Raw genomic sequence first — 13934 nt, forward strand, 5'->3', positions numbered from 1 at the left:
GCTGTGAGGGCAGTGGCGGCGGGGGACAGTAGCCGCTAGTCTAAGTTGGTCGAAGCGCTCCCGCCTCCACCACGCGAGACAGACTCCGCGTCAGAGACGACGAGCAACTCGGCCAGGGGTCGTGCGGGAGCTGCGTCTTTCCAACGCATCCGTCCCACCATAACGTGATCATCCCCGGCAGCTCATAGCAGCATCAGCAGTCACCTCGCCCTTCTCAGTCTCGTCCCTACTACTTTGGTGCCTGATTTCGCTAGGCCACAGCCTTCTTCCGACCTTGATAGCTCCTCTCGTCCGTCCGCGATGAAGATCTACGCCCTCCTCGTGTACAGCGTCCCGCCAGGAGGCAATGCTGTTCCTCTGTCTACGGCGTGGAAGTTGGATGACTTTGGATGGTTACAGAGGGGGACTGTTCGTGAGTACGCGCGAGCGTGGCTGAAACGGGGGCATGACTGTTCATCAAAGGCACATGGCTGACCCACAGTCCACCCCATTTGATGGCGATGCTGCGCAATCGCAGAGGATGTCATTGTGGGTAGCATATAGCCAGCCGTTGCTCCCTACACTTCTCGATTCTTACACCGACATCATCTTCTGCCTCCTTCACCCTCACGCAGGGCTTCATGAGCAAAACCGTAGCGGAACGCACTTCTCCAACACAACGCCAATCAGTCCAAGAAAACACCTACGTAGCGCACGTCCATGCCCGTCCTGCCTCGGAGGGAATCACCGGCGTTCTCGTATCAGACGCCGATTACCCCGTCCGCGTAGCCTACTCGCTCCTGAACAAGATCCTCGACGAGTTCCTCCTCAAGGTACCCAAGGTCAACTACGAGCGACAGGTCAATGCGTTGACTACTGGTGGAGGGGTGCAGCCCGCAAAGGGAGAAGGTGTCGTACCCCAGGGCAGTTTCCCGCAGATCGCAGAGTATGTGCAGAGGTATCAGGACCCGAGGCAGGCGGATGCGATCATGAAGGTGCAGCAGGAGTTGGATGAGACCAAGATTGTGCTGGTGAGTCGGGCGAGCGAGGCACGAGTACGGCTGAGCAGCGGGCGACGAACCCTCAGCTGACTGGGCTCATTTGATTGGGTTGCTCACATCCTCCTTCGCTCTGCTATCGCCCGCCATCGCAGCACAAGACGATTGAATCTGTCCTCGCGAGAGGGGAGCAACTCGACTCCCTCGTCGAGAGGTCGAATACGCTGCAGCAGAGTAGCAAGATGTTTTACAGGGTGAGTGCGAGGGCGATGAGGCGAGCGAAGCGCTCAATGAGAGGTTTCGAAGAAGGTCTCGAGCGGAGAGCTGACTGTGCCACCACTACCTCTTCCTCTCCCTCTCGTGGCCGATCCCCAATCTCCTGCTCGCTCCTGGCTCCCCTCGCACAGACTGCGAAGAGGTGAGTGACAAGGCGGAGGCGCAGTCCTCTTTATCGAGTTCAGACTAGCTTCGGTCCTGCTGACTACCTTCTCACCTGCCCTTGTTCCCCCGTAGGCAGAACTCATGCTGCATCGTCATGTAGGGCCTCGATATCGCTATTGCTTCTCTCTGTCATGACATCTCTTTGCTGCCAAAGCGGGCTCGCTGTTTGCGATGGCTGCCGATCTCTCCTCACTGTCTTTCCTCTGTTTCCCATGAACATCGCCGTCGTCTTCCTTGCCGTCATCTTCCTCAACCTTACCATCTCTTCCTTCCCTCCCACTCCTCATCCGTAGTTGACGTGCAAACTCACACTCTCGCCCTGACGTCAATTGAGTCCGTCGGCGTCTTTCGAGCTTGTCTGTCAGTCTTGCGCAGGGCGGCGGCCCCTTTCCTCTCACGCGCTCGATGCTGCTGCTGCTGCTGCACTGCATCGCCGCGCCTCTTGAGATGATGCGCCTTGTGGTGTTGGTTTTTGGCGCAGCGCCCTGTGCTCCACATTGAATTGGGCCAACCAAACCAACGCAGGGCACAAAGTGCGAGGGAGGTTAAGAAGGTCAGACTTCTCTCTGGCTGCCTTCTTCTTTTCTCCATCTCATCATCTGCACGGATCTTTCACTCGTCATGGAGCTCAATTCATCAACCAATAGGCAGGACGTGGAGAGTGAGCAGCCGCGGCCACCTCACATATACCCTCTTCTCGCTCGTCTGACTGACTCTACCTCCTTTGCCCCGCGCCCGCAGACCTGGCTCGCAACCTCTTCTCCCGCGACCCCATCCTCTTCGATGCCGTCCTCAACTCCCACTTTGCATCTCACGCCCGCTACACCGGACACGCCCTCTCCATTTCTGGCGTTTCCGCAATTAAGCACGCGGCGTTCACCCTCAACTACCTCGACCTCGGCCGTGGGGCAGACATCCGATCTAAGGACGTGAGCTGGAGTCACAAGGACACGCGCGCCACAATCAAGTCTACCCGCCACTTGCGTCCCTTGTTCTTCCCGCTCTTCACAATTGCCGTGCCCGTCGAGACGGTCATCCAGTTCCACCCTGACGGATCCAGCAGGGGGTCCAGCCTTCTCTACGCGACATACTGGGAGGATCGATGGCCTGCCTCGACATTCCTCACCTCCCTCCCTCTCATCGGATTCTTGATCTCCTCCATCTTTACTCCTCTGGCCAGCTTGCTAGTCGTGGCGGTATGCAACGCCTTCTTCCACCTGCACACCCACCTTGCCTCCCACTTGCGTCGCCGCGTCGAGCCCGCAGCGCATGGCTACGCCAAGCGTGCCCACCAGGCTTTGCCTGCTGGAGCGAGGGACGCGGCTAGCGACGGATTTCAGCGTGGATCGACTGCTGCCACGGGGTACGCAGAGTCGGCGCTGCGCCTGGGCAAGCGCATCTCGTATGGCCCCCTGGTCGCCATCGAAGGGATCACGCAGACCTTCATCGGCGTAGCCGTTCAGCCTTTCCTCCCCTTCGCGGCGCCCCGCATCTCGGTCTTCGACTCGGCAAACACACGTCGCAGCTTCCAATCAGCCGCAGCCGCCCCCCGAGGAGGTGCACCAGCGCTCGACGAGCCCATTCCCTTGCGCGCCCAAGCGTCCCTCTCCTCGCAGGACTCTCACGCCAAGCGTAGCGACTTTGATGAGGAGACAAATCCGCGTGGACCCGGCGGAAATGATCAAGTCGGCTCATCCACCACTTCGTCGGTTATGCCTCCCGCCATCGGCAAGTCCTCCACAACGACGGGCGCAGCCAAGGTTCAAGTAGGCGACGGACCTGCTTTCAGTATCCCTGCGCATCAGGATAATGAGGACTTGCTCAAGCAACAGCAGAAGCGTCCCGTCGAGGCTGCGGATAATGCACGCGGTGCCGCGGCGCAGGGTGCGAAGGAGGGAGGATCGCTCTTTGACAAGGCTACGGCTGACACCAAGGCAATGAACAAGGCGAAGCAGGCTGCTGCTCCGTCTGCCGGTGGTGGAGGTAGTGGTAAGAAAGGGAAGAAGGGAAACAACAGAGACAAGGGTGGTGCGTCTGGTGGACAGGCAGGAGAAGCTGCCAGCACTGCTGCGGCTGGCAGTGGGTCGCACGCTGCCCCGCCGAAGTTTACCGATGGGCTTGACGCTGGTCAAGTGAAGGAGGGTGGGGACAATGTCGAGAAGTGAGAGTATTGGTCAAGGCGGTAGTGGAACGAGGGTTTTGCGCAGCGGCAGCTGAAGATGTACGTGGCTCACGTCGTCACGAATGGTCGATGTGCACACACGTCAGCACCTGCCCAATATATCACCAGTCGTGCTGCTCAAAAGCTGAGATGATTGCCTGCCACATGAGCTTGACATTGATGCAATCACGGCACACTTGCGGCTACTCGAGATCCTCGCACGAGAAGAAGGTGAGCGAGATGCCCTCGTTGCTTGCGCCCTCAACTGCGACCGGCTCGAACGTAGGCGCCTCGGAAACGTTGAAGGAGGGCAAGACCTCTTCCTTCTTCTGCACCTTGGCCTCCTCATTCTCCTCTCGAAGAGCAGCAAGAGCACCTCGTCTCTTGCTCATGAAGGGCGCTGCAGACCTGGGCGTCTTGGGCGTCCTCGGCGTTTGGAGCGGCATCTGTCGATCCTTTGGAGCGGCCGACAGAGGCGTGCTTGGCGCCATCTGACGATCGTAGGGCGCGGCAGAGTACGCGTTGAGTTGAAGACGCAGAGGGCTCATCGGAACTCTGCGGCCAGGCTTGCGAGTGTTGGTTGGGCTGAGTAGGGTGTGGACCCCCAAATGGGCAGAAGCGGAGGTGGGTGTGTTGAGTCGTAGTGGACTCATGGGCACTTTGCGAGTTGGAGGACGATGCACGATCGGGCTGCGAAGAGCATCGATACGTGCCTCCGCGTCAAAGCTGCTCATCTTCGCCGACCCGGCCTGCTGCTGGTACCTCGCCGAGCCTGGCGCCGGCGTCCACACGAGGAAGGGCGTCAAGCTCTGTACCACGACGAAGCTGGCAGACATTGGCGGCACGTCCCTAGCAAGGCCGAAGTCTCCTCCTTCTCCGCTAGGCGGAGCGCTCGGGCGCGAGTAGCAGGAGGATGAGGGCGAGCCTGAAAGGGGAGGCGAGGAGGAGCGAGGAGGTCGAACGTGGGGCGAAGCGTTGAGTAGTAGGAAGGTGGGAGATGGGAGGAGAGCGGAGAGTTGGATGCTTGGCGCAGACGTTGGGGGTGTGAGAGGTGAGAGGAGTGAAGGGTGTTGATCGTCCTCATCAGAGGGGCTCAGCAGGGGTTGTTCAGTAGACGAAGTAGCGACACAGGCGTTGTTGAGCGGCTTGTACTTGGCAGCTGTAAGACTGGGTAGCGCCACGCCCATCAGAGCTGCCATCCAGTCAGCGCCATCTTGCTTGTCTTCAGCGGTGGAGTCGTCCTCGAGCATCTTCGCACCCGGCGCTGAGCCGCGCAACAGCACTGGGTGAGACTTGATCGTCTCCATCCTCCTAGCACCTCCACGCCCAATCGTTGGGCTCCATAGATTCATAGCGACCGCTCTCCCAGGCGTACAGGGTCGTCGATCTCGGCAGTTGAGCCCCTGCGGCCTGACCGGAGCGGGGAAGCGATTGTAGGTGCGCGGGACGTACTTGGCTCGAGCGGGCCCGAGGTTGAGCGAGGTTGGGGGCAGACGACGATGCGTAGTGTCGAGCATTGTGGATAGGGGAAGCTGATGGAGGAGGGTGGCAAAGATAAGGAGAGACAAGCTCTTCCTTGGATGGTGAGTCGAAAAAAGACCGTGAGAGGAGCGGCAAGTCCACCAGGGACGTTTAAGAAGCAGGAGTGACAGCGACAACCAGTGCCTAGCTGACGAGAGAGAGGCCGCCTGACCAGCAGGGGTACCTGAGTCGATGCAGACGGTAGTGATGAGGAGTGAGGAGAGAAAGGCATAGAGGGGGTCGCCTGCTTTTGGCTTTCGTTTTACTAGGTGTCCGCTGCGCTAGTGCAACTGACCAAAAGCAAGGGCACGCCCGCCGAGTAAAGGCTTGATCACAATCCTGACCCCGGACCGTGTCATCCTGGGTATACGAGCAATCGATCATCTCGAATTGCTCTGTCGTCTCGTCGCCTTGCAAGACGTGGCGCAGCATCTCGCAGGTTGCAGCGATGGATCCGTTGCTCAGTTGCTCGCCTCGCTTGGTTGCCTCGGAGCTTTCTGTCTTTGTGGCTCTCCTTGTTCCGGGTCGCCGCGCCGCTCTCGCCGTCCGCCCGCTCGATTCGCCTTCGATTGGCTGCATCCGAGAGTCCGCCGCTAAGACTAGCTTGATTTTCGACCATGACCTCGATTCAAGGTCAAGCGACACAGCATCTGCGAGTCTCGACGATCATGACCCGCCGATGTTGGCCAATGCAAACGTCGTACGAGCGCTACAATTTGCGAAAGGACTAAGGCAAGCAACCTACCACCCGCAATACGTTGTGATGGAGCCAATGGGGCCAACATGCTGCGCTCCTTCCCCTCGTGACCGGCCCATTTGGGTCGAGCAACAGCTTGACGAGGCGCTGTGATTTCGATGCTGCACACAAGGACTTTGCCCTCGTGAATACGACGAGGGACGGTACTATGAGCAATTGGCGCAGCTCGAGAGTGGGCAGAGGGTTGCGGAATTCTGAAGCCGAGCGCTCTCGAGGAGGCCTCTCGACTAAGAGAAGTTCAATTAGCACGGTAGAAATGATTCCGCCTACCCCCTAAGTGGCCCCAAGAGCTGCACTCACCTCTACGCCTGCTCTTCCTTGGTGAAGCTGACACGAAAACCTCGCCACCGGACCTCACCAGCAGCTCTCGCTCTACCCCCTCGCTCTTGCTCCTCTCACGATCGCGCCTTTCCTCGTGACGATCCTCGCGCTTGCGCATCTGCCGCTTCTTCCCATGCTTGCGCAAGCGGTTCATTCCGTTTGTAACTGGGGCGGCCCAGGGAACAACCCCGCCGCGCACGGCTGGGAGATTTTTTGTACGGGAGACTTGGTGGCTAATGACGAATTTACGGGCGGCTACGTCTGCACCTGGCCCAATGGTGAAACAAGCCTAGTGGGCGACTTTGGCAATATCGGGTACGGACTTATAGAAGTTGCGACTGCTTGCGGGGGTGGCGGTTTTACAATGGCTTGCGACTACAGGCACTGGGGCCTTTGCATCGGCCCTCGCAACAAGACTACGGGCGCGTACGATGGATGGCGTCAGCCTGCTTGTTGGTACGTGTCGAGTATCGACGATTGTGAGTGGCCGAGTGTCATTCGGCATACGGAGCGCCCGGAGAGCGTCGATATCTGGCATGAGTCTTATCCCCCTCAAAGGAAGTAGCTGGCTGCGGCCGCGTTCGGAGCGCGATCGGAGCGCGACGCTGGTGAGCGGGCGAGACAGAGCGAGTGGCCACGTGCTTGTATCTCTTCAATGCTATGATTGTCTGCCAATCATCACCACCAGCTCGGCATCTGACCATTGCATCCACTCCATCAACCGCGTGTCGCCCCGCATCTTCCGCCCAAGCTTGCTCAGGAGGATCGCCCGAGTCTCGAGCCTCCCTGATACATTCCGTGACGCAGGATCGAGCTACCCTCACACCGCAGCACGATGGCAGACACAACCTCTTTTCCCCCTACGGAGCGACGCGTACGAGCAACGGCAGGTTTCGAGCAGCCGACAAGAGCATGCGACGGCCCAAGCCCGACTACTCGAAGTTTTTCTGCGTGTCTCCGCTAGACTTTCGCATCGCAATGACACGGGCCGCAGCAGATTTTGAGGGCCGCACAAAATCATGCGGCACCGCCACTTCGAGTGCCCTCCTGAGAAAATTGCCCTGGCCCTGCAGAGGCCCCAGCACATCAGCGGACGCTCGACAATGCTGCCTCTGCTGCAAACACAACTCAATCCGCTTACAACAGATCCGACCTACTTGTCAAGCCACATCTACTAGGTCACCAACAGCGCTCGCCCTACTGTATCCCGTGCCGCTTCGATTAGCCATGCACTTCATCCTACCAGCCCTGTTGCTGCTTCTGCCCCTTACTCGACCTACAGCCACAGCTCTTGCGGTCCACTCGGTCTGCTCCTGGACCGGCCCAGGAACTAATCCTGGGGCCTTTCAGTGGAAATACATCTGTTCGGGCAAAAAGGTCGACAAAGACGAGTACGGCATCACGGCCGAGTACATCTGCACCTGGCCAGTCGATGGCTCCGAAAGCAAGGTCGCAGACTTTGGCTACCAGGCTGCTGGGATCATTGAATTTATCACTCCCTGCGGCGGAGATGGATGGACAGAGGCGTGTGGGTACCGATACTACGGCCTGTGTCTCGGGCCCAGAAACGCCACAACTGGGGCGTACGATGGCTGGAGGCAGCCTGCTTGTTTCTATCTTTACGAGTACGATGATTGTGAGTGGCCTACCTACATAAACCACTCGGAGAAGCCAGACAAGGTGGATATCTGGCGAGCTCCGTACCCATACGTTCCACCTCCCTAGCGAGGAGGTGTCACGCGGCACACTCGTCCGCTCCGCCGCCCCGTTGTTGCATCCGCTGGCATCTCCAATCTCTCTTGTCCTCTTTCTTTTCCCCATGAATTGATTACCTTGTCCTCGTCACTCCTACAGGAGAGGAGCATCGCAAGGAGGGAGGGCGGTGCGCGTAGGGACCACGGCGGATTACGGGGCGCTCTAAATGGCGAGAATTCCGTCGATCTTACCTTTATGAATCTGCTGCTCCCATTTCGTGTGGGCATTCCCTTCACTTCGCTGCGGTGTGAGCGTATCTCAGCATCTAGCTGTATGTCAATCTCCTCCATCCCAAGACAATATTTCCATCCTGTTCACTTGAGCTCAAAATCGTCCGCATGGCGATGCCCGACAGCCATGGATGTAAAGATCGTGCATGCCTGGCACACGGAGCATACTGCCGGCCGCCGATGATGAAGATCAGCAAGATGCTGAGCTGATGTTGCTGTGATGCGGCGATCATGGGTTCCCATCGTGCGACCAGAGAGGGTGCAGGGCATGACGCAACGACTGTTCGATGCCGAGGGTCAGAAGCCATTACGACTCCGCGAGCGCGCTCTCGCTTCCTTCTTGACCACTGACCGTGCCTTTCGAGGAAGTCCCAGCCGACAGACACTGATCCGACAAGCTTTCTACTTCCCGTTGCTTTGGCGCCCAGTCCCACACACCCTGCGCTTGCTTTCTTGGACCCACTCAGCCAACAGCTGCAGCAATGCTACATATCTTTCTGGCGTTCCTCGCTCTCGCCGTGCTGGCTCGCACCGCCCACGCGGAGCACACAAAATGCTCCTGGTCTGGTCCAGGCAAGAACCCAGAATCAGGAGGCTACCTCTCGTACTGCGATGGCTACATCTGGGACGGCGTTTCCACTTACGAGCAAGCGCATTACGTATGCGACATCAATGAAGACAAGAGCGCGCAGGTGGCCACCTACGGTGTCCTCAGAAGCGGGTGTCTGAGCTTTGCGACCCCCTGTGGCGATGGAGGCTTCACGTACATCTGCGAGTCAGCGCATTGGGGCTTCTGTCTCGACGAAAGGGACAAGGATACGGGCGAATATCCGGCAGGATGCTACTACATGGCCTCTGGCGACGATTGTGAGCTCCGCGATCTCATCGACGAGGGTGACAAGCCGGAGAGCGTGTCCGTGTGGCGTGAGCCTACGCCCGAGGAGGCGAAGAAGGCGGGGCGTGCTCCCGGTGTGAAGTAGGCTTCAGTGGCTGACATTCAGGGTCACAAATGGCGGGCAAGAATTTGCGAACCGCCAATTGTAAGGTCTACTGTGGCGAGAACCTTTCTGTTATGTCTGATGCTGCTCCATCAATCTACCTTTCGTTGAGTCTATGAGGTAGAATGGTCACGAACTGCCACGCCAGCTGGCCGAGATGCGCGTCTGTCCTACTCGCAGCGCAGAGTAGCCATTTTTCTCCTACTCGAACGGCCAAGGCGCGTACAACTCCACTACGAGAGGAGCAATTCGCATGCGGATCCATACGATGGGTAGCAGCGGGGCACACTGCGAAATGAGGTGAAGCATAAGCGGCAGCGAAGCGGAGGGTGGCAGCCGGACAAATGGCGGACACGGATGCTTGTGACGTCGGGCCGTGAGGGCAGCGAAGAGCGAGATTGTGGCAGCGAAGAGCGAGAACATGTACGCAGGCCATGTCTTATTCCTGGCCTGAGCATTTCCCACCCCTTCCTCGTCCCTTTTTGGCACAAATCCGGCCTCCGTCATGCGCAGCACGCTCTTGTTCCTGGGTGCAACTTTGACGTATCTCTTCGGCGCTGGAAGCGCCAACCACGTCACCTGTTCTTGGACAGGTCCCGGGCCCGGCAGCCCCGACACGCTCGGATACAAGCGGTTCTGTTCCGCCAACTTGAAGCTTCAGGACTCCGAGCATGGTCAATACTGGTGCGATTCGCCGGGAGGAGGCCGCGTCATGGTGGCTGATTGGGGATATCTCCGGCCAAGGACGCTAGAGCTGGCGACGCCATGTAATGGCGGCGGCTACGCTCCTGACTGCTCGCTGTCTCACTGGGCGGTCTGTCCAAATAATGGAGCGGCCGTGGTTGGGTGGAATTGCTACTACTGGTCAGAATGGGATGACTGCGAGTGGCCAAAGCTTTTCGCACCCGAGAACGTGCCAAAAGTGCTCGACATCTACAGCCAGTGACGCACGACATGGGCGGGATCCGGCGGGGAACGGCGGCGGCGGTCTTGAGAAGTGGGCGGCGGGCATCGTAGGGCGGCGAGATAAGACCGGGATGCGAGGGACGAGCAGATGGACAGACGTCGGTGCTACGGTACGTGGAGTCCTGGCTAGTGCAGCACCCCTGTCTTGCTATCTGCGGCCCCTTCTCCATAACCAACGCATTTTCCCATTCCAACGCGCATGATCATCCTCGCTCTCCACGGTACTACGGCTGTTTTGCTGAGCACTTGCCTGCTTGCACTCGGCGTCCACGCCGACCACTTCATCTGCAGCTGGCATGGGCCAGGGGCTGAAGGGCCTACCACGTACGGCTTCCAAGAATTCTGTACTGCTCGCCAGATTCTCGTTGACTCTCTCCACGCTCGCTTCGTCTGCGAGGGGCAGAATGAAGGCAAACAAGTCGCTGACTGGGGCTACCTCGAGCCTTTTACTTTAGAATACGGCACGCCCTGCAGCGATGGCGGGTATGCCGCCGGCAGCGAGTGTAAGCACCATGAATGGGCCCTATGCAACCTGCGGGAGTCCGGCCCACCCAACAACACCACGCTGAATATTGCTGCGTGCCTGTATTTGGGCCGAAAAGACGATTGCGCATGGCCGCGCCGCTTTGTCAAGGATGAGGTACCGCCCTATGTACGCATCTACTCCCGGTAAAGTTCTCTCGGCGAGCAAGACGGCAGGACTGCGTGTGGCGGCGGTGGCACGCACGCATCGTTGGCGGAGCATTCTGGCAGCCGGTGAACGGCGGGGGTACAAGATGTTTACTCCGTGTCATCTCTCCTCATCCTTGTTACCTCTACAATACAGCCATCAAGAGCCACGCCCTTGCCAGACACGCATGCTCGCTGTTCGCGTCTCTACGTCTTTCGTCCTGATGCTCTCGCTCGTGGCCTTCGCCCTTGCTGAGCACTTCGTCTGTGAATGGCTGGGTCCGGGTCCCGACAAGCCCCGCGCTTACGGCTTCGTCGAGTACTGCACTGCCCGCCGCGAGCGGATCGACCAGCTGCATGCTCGCTACCTCTGCGAGCGTGAGAACGTCAACACCGAAGTCGCCAATTGGGGGTATCTCGAGCCTCTGGCGTTGGAGTTCTTGACACCCCGAGGAAAAGGAGGATACGCGCGAAACTACCCGAACCATAATTGGGCTGTCTGCCTTTTGCACGAGACGGGGCCGCCGAGCAAGAAGACGCTCGATATCACGAGGTGCCTCTATCTCAAATCTTACGACGATTGTGCATGGCCCGTAAGGATTAAGGAGCCAGAGCTACCGCCCAATGTGCGGATTTACTACAAGTGAACGCCCGGTGCGCTTGCGCCGTGATGAGGTGGGAGGAACAGCAGGCGCCGCACGCGCGGTGAGAGTGAGGTCGCAGCAAGAGACTGGAATTGCTCTGGGTTGGGCAGCTTTTATCGTGGTGGAAGGACGGTGGGGCCATTCATTTGGTGATCCTCATAGCATCTCGCCCAACCAATCCATTACTCTGTATTTCAACCATGATCAGCCTCCTAGCCATTGCTTCTCTCGTCTTCCTCTTCGTGGCCTTGCACGGCTCGCTTGCCTTGCACCGCACCTGCAGCTGGAAAGACGGAGGCGACAACCGCCCCGACGAGCATGGGTACGAGCGCTACTGCGCCGCAGAGCCTGTCGTCTACGACCATCGATTCGCCACGTATAATTGTCCAGACAAAGGCAGGCCGCTCGTCGCTAATTGGGGTTACATCTACGCGGCAGGACTTGAGTTCTCGACGCCCTGCAATAATGGAGGATTCGCCAAGGACTGCTCGTATACAGCTTGGGCGCTGTGCATCTCGCAGGTGGCGGCCGGTGGTCCAACGGGTCAAACGTTCATCGAGGTTTGCTACGCGATGAACGAGTACGATGACTGCACTTGGCCGACCAATTTCACCGAGGCGACGCTGCCGTACGTCGTTGAGGTCTTTCATAAAAAGTGAGGGACGGAACCATAAGGCGGTGCGACTTGTTCAGCCGAGCGTGCGCAGCCCTCGCGACCCAAGTTGCTGCGGTGGTGTCGGAGATGATGGGCCGGCGAGTGAAGGCGGTGCAGTCAGGTGATGGCTGAGGCTGATAACGGGCTGATGACGGCATGTTCGATGGGTTCAGCTTGCTTCAGAATGAGATGGCAAACGTCTCGGCAAAGTGCCATCGACGAAGGCTCATACAAGAATGACCACGCTCGACTTTCTTCTCTTGCTCACCTGTCTTGATATCGCTAGCGTCCCGCCACCGCCCATGATGATGTTCACCACCCCTGCCTTCGCGCTTGCCGCCCTCCTCTCGCACGCGCAGGCAAAGCACAGGGCGTGCTCCTGGCATGACAAGGGTATCACGGACCCCATCTCTCACGGGTATTCGCCCTTCTGCACAGCGAGACGTAACGATATTGTTGGTCCTGACCACTCCGAGTACAAGTGCCTCGAGAACAAGGGCATCGTCGTCGCAGACTATGGCTTCCTCCGCAATGACGTGCTTGAATATTGGACTCCCCATGGCCATGGAGGATACGACTCCGATAGCCAAATCAAGTACTATGGCGTTTGCATCGGTGACAATACAACGGAAGAGGGGAAGCAGCTCCATTTCGAGGTGAGTCGAGTGCGGTGCGTTGCGGCTGAGCTGAGCTGAGCTGAGCTGAGCTGACTTGCCGTCATTCTGGTTGCTCGAAGTGGTGAGTCAGGCCTCATGGAGTGTAGTACGTGCGAGACTGACGCGAGCGATGCTCTCGCGCCCTTGCTCTTTTTTCCCAGCCGCTACATGTCTGGTAAAGACGACTGTGAGTGGCCACGCAAGTTCAACCCTGGTGACCAGCCGCTCTCAGTGGACATCTACAGGAAGGTGGCGTGACGGAGGTGCCGAAGAGGATGTGATGGAGGGACATAGCAATAAGACAGAGCGGGAGTCGTGCGCGCAGTTCCCTCGCCCTTCTCTCTACGACGTGGCGAGAATGGACATCGAGCTGCCAACTCGCCAAGAGTATGCGGCAGAATGCTGATCACCGTGTGAATTGTGGGCGATAGGCTTTGTGCACCTTGCACGAAGGGAGTGGCAACTCGAGCGCACGCCAACGTAAGGAGACGAAGAACGAGGCCACGATGACCAATCGTCACTCACGATCGGAGCCAAGCCACCAGCGGACGACGCGGCTTACCGTAGTCTGAGAGACATTGGGGTCACCCCGCTGACAGCCGAAAGTTGTACGAGCATCTGGTGGTGATGCGCAGAGTCTTGGTGAGGATGTAGGTACGCGAGAGCCCTCGCCATCACACACGGAGATCTCTCTTGTGCATTCTTGTACATGACCGAGCGCAGAGCTTGCTCAGCCTATCTGCTTGCGCGTGCAGTCGCACGACATGCGGCAGCAGCATGCGGCCGTGAGGGGGGCGGAGTGGGGTTCGATTGTGTTGCCGCTTTGCGCTGGCGTCGCCCGACGACTACTGTCCCCCGCGATGACCGACATCGCCGCCGGCCCTTGATGACTAGCGTGCAAGGAATCTGCTGACCAGAGCTTTTCTCAATCGCTGCGATTGAGATGGTCACGAAGCGAGGCGATGGTGGGGATTCAAGAAAGCTTCTTGGCGAGGTCTTCCTGTGAAGTCGGGGCAGAGGTTCGGCCGCTGTTTCCGCTTCCAAAAGGGGAGGCTCTCGCGGGGCCGGCTGCCGAGAGAGCTCACCCGATTGCGCGCGCAGGCGACTGCAAGGAACCCGCGCTGCGCGGGTGGCTGCGAACGACTCGCAGGGAGCTGACACTGCAATAATGCGGTTGGGACCC

At 58.7% G+C, this 13934-nt stretch overlaps 9 protein-coding genes across 9 annotated transcripts; 8 read left to right on the forward strand and 1 right to left on the reverse strand.

Moving 5' to 3' along the window:
- Positions 1–174: 174 nt before the first annotated feature.
- Positions 175–1231, forward strand: BDZ90DRAFT_234995 (putative YKT6-snare protein for endoplasmic reticulum-golgi transport). Its single transcript, XM_025507225.1, has 3 exons — positions 175–412; positions 518–528; positions 615–1231. The coding sequence occupies exons 1-3, from the start codon at positions 301–303 to the stop codon at positions 1068–1070; spliced, it is 579 nt and encodes a 192-aa protein (XP_025359053.1). The 5' UTR covers positions 175–300; the 3' UTR covers positions 1071–1231.
- Positions 1113–1972, forward strand: BDZ90DRAFT_234998 (hypothetical protein). The gene has a single exon (XM_025507226.1). The coding sequence runs from the start codon at positions 1550–1552 to the stop codon at positions 1709–1711; it is 162 nt and encodes a 53-aa protein (XP_025359054.1). The 5' UTR covers positions 1113–1549; the 3' UTR covers positions 1712–1972.
- Positions 1973–1988: 16 nt separating this feature from the next.
- On the forward strand, positions 1989–2860 carry BDZ90DRAFT_244710 (hypothetical protein; the record flags this gene model as incomplete). The annotated part of the gene is made up of 2 exons (XM_025507471.1): positions 1989–2079; positions 2160–2860. Coding segments are annotated over exons 1-2 (741 nt in total), but the record flags the coding sequence as incomplete, so codon positions are not given.
- Positions 2861–3418: 558 nt separating this feature from the next.
- On the reverse strand, positions 3419–5559 carry BDZ90DRAFT_124410 (hypothetical protein). Its single transcript, XM_025503314.1, has one exon. The coding sequence runs from the start codon at positions 5094–5096 to the stop codon at positions 3783–3785; it is 1314 nt and encodes a 437-aa protein (XP_025359056.1). The 5' UTR covers positions 5097–5559; the 3' UTR covers positions 3419–3782.
- Positions 5560–7405: 1846 nt separating this feature from the next.
- On the forward strand, positions 7406–7903 carry BDZ90DRAFT_263288 (hypothetical protein; the record flags this gene model as incomplete). Its single annotated transcript, XM_025508595.1, has 1 exon — positions 7406–7903. One exon carries the CDS (start codon positions 7406–7408, stop codon positions 7901–7903), a length of 498 nt encoding a protein of 165 aa, XP_025359057.1.
- A 742-nt stretch (positions 7904–8645) lies between these two features.
- Positions 8646–9143, forward strand: BDZ90DRAFT_263289 (hypothetical protein; the record flags this gene model as incomplete). The annotated part of the gene is made up of 1 exon (XM_025508596.1): positions 8646–9143. The coding sequence occupies one exon, from the start codon at positions 8646–8648 to the stop codon at positions 9141–9143; it is 498 nt and encodes a 165-aa protein (XP_025359058.1).
- Positions 9144–9404: 261 nt separating this feature from the next.
- Positions 9405–10180, forward strand: BDZ90DRAFT_124476 (hypothetical protein). The gene has a single exon (XM_025503315.1). The coding sequence runs from the start codon at positions 9667–9669 to the stop codon at positions 10105–10107; it is 441 nt and encodes a 146-aa protein (XP_025359059.1). The 5' UTR covers positions 9405–9666; the 3' UTR covers positions 10108–10180.
- A 407-nt stretch (positions 10181–10587) lies between these two features.
- BDZ90DRAFT_124492 (hypothetical protein) lies at positions 10588–11734 on the forward strand. Its single transcript, XM_025503316.1, has one exon. The coding sequence runs from the start codon at positions 10763–10765 to the stop codon at positions 11441–11443; it is 681 nt and encodes a 226-aa protein (XP_025359060.1). The 5' UTR covers positions 10588–10762; the 3' UTR covers positions 11444–11734.
- BDZ90DRAFT_263291 (hypothetical protein) lies at positions 11641–12930 on the forward strand (the record flags this gene model as incomplete). The annotated part of the gene is made up of 3 exons (XM_025508597.1): positions 11641–12081; positions 12455–12751; positions 12913–12930. The coding sequence occupies 3 exons, from the start codon at positions 11641–11643 to the stop codon at positions 12928–12930; spliced, it is 756 nt and encodes a 251-aa protein (XP_025359061.1).
- Between the last annotated feature and the right edge of the window lie 1004 nt (positions 12931–13934).

Source organism: Jaminaea rosea, assembly GCF_003144245.1.
Source record: "Jaminaea rosea strain MCA 5214 unplaced genomic scaffold BDZ90scaffold_20, whole genome shotgun sequence".
NCBI classification, from domain to species: domain Eukaryota; kingdom Fungi; phylum Basidiomycota; class Exobasidiomycetes; order Microstromatales; genus Jaminaea; species Jaminaea rosea.

What these genes read in the sequence shown, in the direction of transcription:
- BDZ90DRAFT_234995 (XM_025507225.1), top strand. Translation starts at nt 301, where the DNA reads ATGAAGATCTACGCCCTCCTCGTGTACAGCGTCCCGCCAGGAGGCAAT.
- BDZ90DRAFT_234998 (XM_025507226.1), top strand. Translation starts at nt 1,550, where the DNA reads ATGACATCTCTTTGCTGCCAAAGCGGGCTCGCTGTTTGCGATGGCTGC.
- BDZ90DRAFT_124410 (XM_025503314.1), bottom strand. Translation starts at nt 5,096, where the DNA reads ATGCTCGACACTACGCATCGTCGTCTGCCCCCAACCTCGCTCAACCTC.
- BDZ90DRAFT_124476 (XM_025503315.1), top strand. Translation starts at nt 9,667, where the DNA reads ATGCGCAGCACGCTCTTGTTCCTGGGTGCAACTTTGACGTATCTCTTC.
- BDZ90DRAFT_124492 (XM_025503316.1), top strand. Translation starts at nt 10,763, where the DNA reads ATGAGGTACCGCCCTATGTACGCATCTACTCCCGGTAAAGTTCTCTCG.